Below are 10860 nucleotides of genomic sequence, written 5' to 3'. Positions count from 1 at the left end.
TTAAAAGATATGAGACGATAGGAAACGTCTCTCTCTCTATATATAAAATATATTTTATTAAAATCCCTATTTAATCAAGTTCATAGAGCCTAACATGGTAAGGTGTCCGCGCGGTCAACTGGTACAGGCGTGGAGTACGACGCGGAGAATCTGCGTTCGAATCCCGGAGCTTCAGTCGACGTTTGCAGATAGTTCATAGCGGTGAGTAATTTGATGTGTATATTTCCTCGATAATTGAATTTGTTCTATTCTAAATTACGTTGCTAAAGTTAATACGAAGAGAATGTCAGTAACCAATGTCAATACAACCTGTCATTGCAAGAGAGAAGTCTAGGTGATCTCAGAGAGAGAAGGAACAATTTTTTTTAAATCGTTGTTGACAAACGGTGACGCGTAACTGCCGCGTACGCTGCCAGAGCCGCCCCAGAGCAGGCGTTGGGCAGGTTTGAGCAGGCGGTGCTCAGTAAGGGCTGCGTGACGGCAGGGCAGAGCACACCTGGGCAGGTACTCAGAAGCTAATTAGCGCTGATACGCGGCTGGCGATATCGTCTCTAAAGCGGATATTTCTGCTCTATCGCTGCTCTGTCGCGTCTCTACGTCGGCTCTGCAGCCGGCGACGGCCTGCTCTATTCCCTGCCCTAAATTTTAACTGGGAGTGAACCATAATTAACTGACCCTTTTAATTTGTTAATAAATAAAAAACTAAGAACGTTATGAAGTTGAAACTTGTTTTATTTAAAAGAAGAACATTTTTATGGTAATATTGTATCCTAGTTTTTAGGATACAATAACTAACTAGGATACAATATTACATGCAATATTTAAACTAATACATATTATTAATACATAATAAATATTTTAACTAATACAATAATAAAATATTGTAATAGGATAAAATATTACCATAAAAATGTTCTTCTTTAAAAAAAACAAGTTTCAACTTCATAACGTTGTTAGTTTTTTAGTAACCATTTTAACATAGCGTTTCTCTAAAATGAGGGCAAAATCGTTTCCCAATGAAATAAATTCCAATCGCTACATGAAACTAAATTTTTCGAGTTGATGCAAGTCAGTGCAATTTCGCCTAGTACATCCACATATCCTTTTGATTGAACCACGTTTTTTATAAGATAAACAGTTAAATTAACTGCCGTTTCATGTCACATAACTTTCCCTACCAAAATTTTCATTCCTGTCAGCCACTGGCACAAGGACGCCCCAAGATCGCCTGGCGCGTAAATTAGTGGCTCCTTGTCCGCTTTAGGTTCCGGTAGCCGGAGCAAAATAAGCGCAGAATTAAATTCTTGTCGAATACCTGGCGAGCTTGGGGCGATCGTGGGGAGCGCGTGTTAAGCGCCTGATGCTTTCCAGAGAGGCAAGGCCGGACTAAACAAGCGACAAAAATAAACGCCCCAACCTGCCCCCTCTATAAGGAGGCAGGAAGGGGACACACGATGACCCAAGTTACCTGTATCTGTTTCAGCGAAGATAGGAGGAAACAATAAGAAAATACAATCAGTGGCACAATAATGTAATTTGAAAACGATACAAAGCGTTCAGAACCTGGAAATCTTTCCGCTTCGAAATGAATTTACATAATTCAAGTTGATAACCTAATTCAAGCCAAAATACAAATGGAAAAATCAACGGACGCAACATTGTCCCTCAATAACAGGAGCTCACCATTTTATAGCATTAATGTCATCAACACCATGCATTCTTACACTTCACCAGCACCGTGCATTCTACCACCTCACCAGCACCATGCATTCTACCACACCAAAGGCACCATGCATTCTTCCCTTCACCAGCACCATGCATTCTTCTACGTCACCAACACCACGCATTCTACCACATCAATAGCACCATGCATTCTTCCACGTCACCAACACCATGCATTCTACCACACCAAAAGCACCATGCATTCTACCACCGCACCAGCATCATGCATTCTACCACGTCACCAACACCATGCATTCTACTACATCAAAAGCACCATGCATTCTTCCACGTCACCAACACCATGCATTCTACCACACCAAAAGTACCATGCATTCTACCACCTCACCAGCATCATGCATTCTTCCACGTCACCAACACCATGCATTCTACCACACCAAAAGCACCATGCATTCTACCACCTCACCAGCACCTTGCATTCTACCACCTCACCAGCATCATGCATTCTACCACGTCACCAACACCATGCATTCTACCACCTCACCAGCACCATGCATTCTCCCACATCATTAGCACCATATGCATTCTTCCACGTCTCCAGTATCATGCATTCTTCCACGTCTCCAGTATCATGCATTCTTCTACGTCACCAGCACCATACATTCTTCCACGTCACNTCTAGATGTGTATAAGAGACAGTCACTGCACCGTATGCATTCTTCCACGTCTCCAGTATCATGCATTCTACCACGACACACTACCATGCATTCTTCCACGTCTCCAGTATCATGCATTCTTCCACGTCAACAACACCATGCATTCTACCACGTCACACTACCATGCATTCTTCCACGTCTCCAGCATCATGCATTCTTCCACCGTACCAGCACTAGAAACCCAGTACAATTGAACTTTGGTGGTACAATTGAACTTTGGTGGTGCGGTCACCTTTGCGACCGCACCACCGAACTGGGACTTGCAGACCATCAAACTGGGACGGACGACTGGGACGCTACATCGGCCACTTCGCAACCCTGAAATATGTTTGCACAAAGTTAACTCTTGTAGTGGAAGTATTATGTCATATAGAAGTGCCATACTTGTGTAAAACTTGCCGAAACACAATGGCTGCACCTTCATGGATGCCAGTACGAGGTAAATATAGAATTAGGTTCGTCAGGAGTTAAATAGCGCAAATTGAAATACTAAATTCCATTTCACATTATTCAGAGAGATCTGGCAGAGATTTACGGCGATAGACAGTCAAGGTCAAGCGTTTTATGGAGCGTGTTTTTACAGACAATTTCACGTGGATGATTGCTCGTGTATTTGAAACGAGAACGGGCATAGCTAGACTAGGGGTTATGGCTTTAATAGCAGGTATCGAAACAATGAATAGACCGTAGACTTCCAATTTCGTTTGTGAGTACTAGCAAAACTAAATATATTAAAATATGTATTTAAATATTCATAAATAAATATTTAAATCGTCAAATCCTCGAAAATTTATTGTTTATGCTTCAAGCGGCTTTCTACATTAATTCAAGTCAATAATTCAACTACTACTGGACTACTACAGACTACTGAAATAACTTAAAAAGACGTCTGCGTCATATGATTTTCAAATTCAAGTTGCCTCTGGAAAAAATCGACTCGTCTCAATAAAAGTCAGTTGCTTCACACGGAAGATAATGTGGAAAGGTATTTAAGTTAATCTGTAAAGGTTTCAGAGGCATTACATAGTTTTCATCATTGTAAACTCATAAATGCAGTTTCATAGTTTTCATATAAAATATAGCTCTTCACTGGGACTCATGCTGGTCATGTGAGGTTGATGCTTTTGGTTTAGGTATATATAAACATAACAGACAATATGTTTACAGATTAAAAAAAACTTTTATGTACAAAAGAATTGAGCAAAATAGATGTCAGTTAGACTCTAGCATCTCATATACAACTAATAATATGAGACTCTCACCGTTTTGAGCTTTTCTTGCCTGGAATTTACCAAGAATTAGGTTTGGTGTAGCATGGCAGTGCAACAAATATTCCTTAGTTCCTCCAGTGGAGTATTCATTGCCTGAATGGAAAGATAAGAAAATTTAACATTATAAAACCTAAATAATTTGATAATATATTCATTTCTATAGGAATTAAGAATTCAAAACCATATTTTCAAAGTAATTTCTTTTATCTATTTTAAAGTTATTGAGAAACTGAATTATTCACGGCAGTTTCATAAAATAAATGCATTACAAATAAAATAAAAATTAAAAAGTGGCCCATCATTGCATTAATGCAGAGCTCTCGTAGGATTATTTTAAATTTAATGATGCCAAAGGAAGCATGCAATAATCATTTTTGAAAGCTTACTTGTTCCGTTAACAAACTGTTTCAGTTGCAAGCAAATCAACAGATAGAACCAGTTCCAGTCTTAATACCACAAACTCACTCACTGAAATCATTAACATATCAAAGAAGACCTGTTATGCAGCCAGTAAGGTAATAAATTCCTACATACTATAAAGAACATGAGGCCGTTTGTAGTCTGAGTTCCTTACCGTACGGTGGGTTGCCGACTTGTTAGAAATGCGCAATGTTACTAGCAAGCTAACACCACCTAACCTAGTTGAACATTTTACGCGTCTAGCTACTAATTTTGTGCACCAAACAAAAGAAAGCATCTAGGTGAAGTAACAACCTAAGTTGGTGGCGACTAAGTTCGGTCACCAATGTCGTTTGCACAAATGAAGAAAATTTCTTCGAACAGTTGTGACTCGTGAGGTCCTTGGAGTGAAAGCCAGCCATGCACGATACTCGTGCAGCGATGAGTCATGCTTATTGCGTGCTAATAAATCTATCATAATTCACAGGTGAAAATCAATTTTCTCCTACACTTTGACATAAAAAGTAACGATAACATACTCAGATGCACGTTTTCCTTCTTACCTCTGTTAAAATGCCAGTTTTCCATCATAAATCTGTACACAGCTGTCCGAGAGTAGGTCGCGGAAACAAGTCCTAATGTGTTTACCAGCAGACCTAGTTAGCCATTGAGTCCACGGTGTCACTGAGACCTTGCCATACAACATATGTGTCACAAAGACACGTGATCGATCACGCGATCAAGACGGAAGCGAAGCTTATATAACGTCAAGCAACCTCAAGTAAAGCCCCTCAGTGGCTGATAAGCACTCCGCGATGTAGCGTGTCGGTATAACTCTCCGCCCTTACGGATGACGCCGTACCTTAATCCTTTGTGTCATTACTCTGTATTACCACCCGGTTTACAAGACACGTTATCTGGACAGATGTGTCTTACATATCCCTCACTACCTTAGTCACGAAACCCGATCCTCAGGTAGAGCTTAATATACTGAGTTCAATGTCATGAGTGCAACCTCGGACACAGCCCACAAATCGCCGTCAACCACGCTGTCAGACGGAACACTGGTTAGTGGACTGTGGTTAGAACTTTGTAGTTGGTTGCCTTGCAGTTACTAGTGCTGCATCTGGCAGATCGCTGTAGTGCATTCGGGCGGAATTTGAAGCATTGTTACACGTTTGGAATAAGGAACGTGATATATGTCGCAATAAGTAGTTACTTTTATTCGCCCGTTATCGCTATCATGTTATTTTAAAATTCCATGTCAGACTGCAGAAAGAATTTTGTGAAACGTACCACAATATCATCTCGGCTCCTATATGGCCGCTGATTGCAGTTAGGTGGCCGATAGGCGCCTGAGTCACCTCTAAGCCGACTGTCTGTCCTTTGGGGCGGCCCCTATAATGGAACAAAAAATTTCACTCAGTACTCTTTCAAGTAATTTAATTGCATAGTCAAGACAGTTTTATATAAACTAGAAACCTCCATCAATTCCTACTTCTTCCTCTACCTAGCGCTCCATCCCAATTAACCTAAATTCACCAGACCCTCAATCACCGATAAAATAGTCGTCGGCACACTACCAAACCCTGCGTTACTCGACCTGCTGTACGGCGGCAAAAAATCTAGAGAGTACTCAGTAGAGGCACTCTTTGGACGTCCACTAACAAAATGTACATTAGGAGCCGAGTTACAGTCGATTCAATCGACTTACAGTCGGCAGTATCGACTTAATCGAGTCACAGTTCAGCAGTACCGACTCTAGCGAGTTACAGTCGGCAGTATCGACTTTAGCGAGTTACAGTCGGCTGTATCGACTCTAGCGAGTTACAATTGGCAGTATCGACTCTATCGAGTTACAGTCGGCAGTATCGAGTCCATCGAGTTACAGTCGTCAGTATTGACTCCATGTGACAACAACGCAGTAGTTTTGGTGGCAAGCGGCCTAAATAGCAGCGAGATGTTTACATTGGGACGGCAAAGAGGCACAAGCGACGAACGAATGGAGGGCATCTAATCAGCTGGCAACGGAGCAGCCAGTGGACAGTAGTCCCTGAACAAATCAACGTGCGGCATATCCTTAATAGACATATTGCAACATTCGTCAGAAAAAATCATCAATATGTTGGGTGGAGGAGGAGAACAAAAAAATGTTGACGACACCGTTGACAAAACGAATTTTTCAAAAACAGGATTAGCAGTCCATAGTTAACGTGCTAACCGGCCATAGCACCTTATTTTAAACTTCAAATCGTTGGATGTAAGTTCCTGCTCAAGCCGCGCAGCTGAGGGCGTCGCAGATAACGGCTATCAAGGCAACGCATCCACCGCAACCCCCCTACCTCGGTGATCCATTCGTTTGTGCACAATGTCACAATATTGATAAACAAAGTAACCGCGGGCGCTAACGTCGATTTTTCAATAACTTTGGTCAGACCGAAAGTTCCTCAGACATGAATCAGCGACGCCTCATTCCCCAGTGGATAAGGCTTGCGTGCTTTATTTGCGATACGAGACTAGAACTTAGGCGAGGCATGCGTGTTGTATTTACGATACGAGACTAGAACTTACGTGAGTCGTGCGTGTTGTATCCTCGATACGAGACTGGAACTTACGTGAGGCATGCGTGTTGTTTCCACGATACGAGCCTGGAACTTGCGTGCGGCATGCGTGTTGTATCCACGATACGAGCCTGGAACTTGCGTGAGGCTTGCGTGTTGTATACACGATACGAGACTGGAATTTACGTGAGGCATGCGTGTTGTATCCACGATACGAGACTGGAACTTACGTGAGGCATGCCTGTTGTATTCACGATACGAGCCTGGAACTTGCGTGCGGCATGCGTGTTGTATCCACGATACGAGCCTGGAACTTGCGTGAGGCATGCGTGCTGTATCCACGATACGAGCCTGGAACTTGCATGAGGCATGCTTGTTGTATCCACGAATTGAGTAATTTTTCTGCCAACATTTGAAACAGCTAACATCAACATGGTAGAGAGCCTCGATCATAAAAAACGCCCAACAGAAATTATTACAATTCTTGGACAAAATAAGCATACCATATCATAATTTATTAGATAAGCTCTCAAAAGTGTATTATGAAATGCACGGAATTGCGAACACAATATATAACCAGCAATCTAGACATACATATAGTAAGTGAAACTACCCAGTCGTGCCGACCATCAAACTCCAGGGGGAATGATAGCTTTTAATAGTAAAACCACTATAAATAAAAAGTTACCCGAGCTAGTTAGTACGCCTTAGGCATTATACATATATCCGTTACCCAGCAGGCATTCGGTGGTTGAATCAACGTCGAATCAACTACCTATTACGACATAGAGATCGGGGTGAAAAGAGATTTAGAATGAAAATTGAAGCAACGTCTGTCATGAAACGTCGTAGTGACGTTACAATGCAACTTTGATTCAATGTTGCTACTACGACGTTGCTGCAACGTCAAATTCTCTGGTTGAATCGACGTTGAAGAACCAACCTGTTTTTTGTCCGTAGCAGGATTCGAACCCGGGATCGCTGGAGACCGCGCGACGCCTTAGCAACCTTGACCACGGTAGCTCGTGTGCATGAGCAATAGCAATAAGCTAAAGAATTGTTCTACTCCTTGACAATTGAAATGCATTCTCTGGTCATTAATCGTACACTTATATATATGTATTTCATTCAATGTTGGTGTGATAACAATAGTTCCATGCTGGTAAATGGTTAAACATTCAACGTACCGATATCGACTAGTTTTCAAAGTTGAAATAAGGTTGTTTTACGTCCTCTCTAGTTTTGGTCAGATTTTGACGTTGATTGGACGTTTAATTTTGGTTGTTCAGCATTTCAACCTGAAATCAACATTGATTGAACGTTTAAAAATAAATATACATTCAACGTACGGATATTGACGTTGTTTCAATGAAGAAATAAAATTGTTTTGCGTCCGTTCCAGTTTTGATCAGATTTCGGCGTTGATCGGACGTTTAATTTAGGTTGTTCAGCAATTCAACCTGAAATCAACATTGATTCCACTTTTAAAAATTTGTAAAAATTCAACGTACCAATATCGACGTTATTTTGACGTTGAAATAAGGTTGTTCTTCATCCGTTCTAGTTTTGGTCAGTTTTCGAAGTTTATTGGACGTTGAATTTAGGTTGTTCAGCAATTCATCCTGAAATCAACATTGATTCAACGTTTAAAAATTAGTAAAATTTCAACGTATCAATATCGACGGTATTTCAACGTTGAAATAACGTTGTTTTACGTCCCTTCTAGTGTCTGTCAGGTTTCGACGTTGATATGACGTTTGATTTTGATTGTTAAACATTTCAACCTGAAATTAACCAATTATCAACGTCGTTTCAACGTCAGATGCCTGCTGGGTAATTTCAACACGAAGTTCAAGTCCTTCATCTCGCAAATCACCATGAAAATCATCATATTATTTCCACGCGAGTCAATGTATCACGTGGGTATAACTAAAATTCAGTTTTCCGAAGATAAATATGGAGAATTTGCTGCCATTCATAAAAATATATTGCTATTGCCGGTAGCAACTTTTTAGACAACCCTCGCTATAACACCAATATTTGAAGAGAGTATATATTCCTATCAATATTTTCTCAAAATTAAATTGACAAACAGACAAGCTGGTATGACATTCATTTAAGAATACTAACTTTTGCATTCAAATTAAGTTGTGAGCATTTTTGAATTGAGCTAAAAAAACTAGAGTAGATTGCACAGTATGCTCCTATATGAAATTTATAAGCAATTCATGATTAGGTGAATATAAAAAAACTAAGTGTAGGCACTGAAAAGGTGGAAATTTTTTCGATTCCTATCACATATTGCGTCCCAGATTATCACAAAACCTGCACTATCCACAAGCAGGGTCACAGACATTGACCGCGATGGACACGCAGCAATCGTCCATCGCAGCAAGAAAAAATTTCGAATACGGCCTGCAGTGTTTGCAGGCTAGCCTGCTATATGAAGTGGTGTCAGGAAGTAACCCAAGGATCTTGTTATGCGACTTGGAGTTAAGGCGATTGTAGGAGTTGTAAGATTTAATGTCGGCCTAATCACTTCCTTCATCCTCTAGACTGCTCCTGCAAGATATAAAATGGATGTAATCATCAAATGTATTTGATCTCTCTTCATAATTCTTTCACTCCATACCTGATATTCGCTGACTCCAACCCAAACAGGGCGTGGTTATTAGACGGCTTTGTACACGCATATTTCTGGGATATAATGAACAAAATGCAAATAAAATTTAAAAAAGTTTTTAATGAAATTTTAAATTATTGGATTCAATTTATATGAGAATCATAATTAATGCCATTATCATAGCACTACTTATCCAGTCCACATTGAGACTACTGATTATACAGGGTGATTAGTATTAATAGTTTACAATAGAGTAGAAAAATATTGCACATGCTACATTAAACTCAAAGTTTTAGTAAAACGTAAAATACTGGTTTGGAAATAAATAATGGACTAGTACATATATTATTTAGCAAATTTGAACACAGTTATAATGAATAATGAACTAGCGGAATTTAAATTTTGACCTGCTTGAATCGCGAATCAGATACCGTGGCTTTCAAATCCATACGTATCCCTTCACTAGATTTACCTGTATTAAATAGCATAACAATTGCTATCTATTTAATCACTTTTAGTCGTTTTTTATAATCCGCAAAGGATTTATTTAGAATACATAAAAAAATTCAAAAATATTCAATTTAAAATGAATTTAATTTTATTATGACAAATATTAATCCCCTTGTATACATACATATATCTCAAAACGTACCTGAATAGGCGAGCTGCCCAGCTAGACTGGGCACAGGAAGAAGATCTTCCTCGATGGGCGATGCACAGAGGAAAATGTGGGAACACCTTGTTGAAGGCGTATTGCTGTGAAGCATGTAGCGCATGGCCCTTGCGTAGTTGTCTGAAATATAAGCATTAAACCATCACCTGCACAGCTTCGCGTGGCATGGCACACATAAAATCCATCATAATAAACAATATACAATGCAGTAGACTGTCCCATAGACATGAGACATATAGTAAATTTTCTACTATGCGATGGCAGCGGTGGGCGAACACTCATGCGTGAACTGCACGAACACGATTTCTGGCATTTCTTTGTTAGTTGCTTAAGAATTATCAAGAAATATAATGTTAAACAAAACTGCTTTTACACATCATGAAAATTTGTAGATGCATGAGCAACCAAAAAATTTTACTAGTACCTAAGTTATTTCATACAGCTTACTTGTGGTGGTAGCAGTGCATTGAAGTGAAGAAGCATTTGCCTATGCATCCAAATGTTTCTGCTGTGTGCTGTCGATTATATATTGCAGTGAACTTCTCTCTTTTTTTCAAACATTTTACCTGTGAAGCCCACAAAATCCTCTTTTCTTCGTAAAAAGCTTTGATATTATTGAGGAGAACAAGATCACCCATGTTTAATCTTTGTTGGACACGTTCACAGCCTCTGTTTGAGCTACAATTAGCCAATTTTTATATTAACAATAAATTGGACTATCAACATAAGCATCCTAGTATTTTTCACCAATTGCCAATCATTTAGAAAGCACAATTTTCTTCAACGAAATCTTCCAAAACATCTTTAATATTTGGCATTTTATTTGAATCTCCTTACTCAGAGGTACACTCCTAGAAGCTTCAAAAATCAGAATTCAACAAAAAATGGATGAGCATGAAATGTCATGCTGTCATGCTTATTGTTCCTGTGGAAATAC

At 39.7% G+C, this 10860-nt stretch overlaps 1 protein-coding gene across 1 annotated transcript; it reads right to left on the bottom strand.

Moving 5' to 3' along the window:
• Positions 1 to 2503: 2503 nt before the first annotated feature.
• On the bottom strand, positions 2504 to 4808 carry LOC125178741. The gene is made up of 3 exons (XM_047883235.1): positions 4630 to 4808; positions 3659 to 3760; positions 2504 to 2714 (listed from the first exon to the last, which is right to left on the bottom strand). The coding sequence occupies exons 1-3, from the start codon at positions 4655 to 4657 to the stop codon at positions 2515 to 2517; spliced, it is 330 nt and encodes a 109-aa protein (XP_047739191.1). The 5' UTR covers positions 4658 to 4808; the 3' UTR covers positions 2504 to 2514.
• Positions 4809 to 10860: the final 6052 nt, after the last annotated feature.

This window comes from Hyalella azteca, unplaced genomic scaffold (genome assembly GCF_000764305.2).
Source record: "Hyalella azteca isolate HAZT.00-mixed unplaced genomic scaffold, Hazt_2.0.2 contig12337, whole genome shotgun sequence".
NCBI classification, from domain to species: domain Eukaryota; kingdom Metazoa; phylum Arthropoda; class Malacostraca; order Amphipoda; family Hyalellidae; genus Hyalella; species Hyalella azteca.
This window is presented reverse-complemented; position numbering and strand designations above follow the sequence as displayed.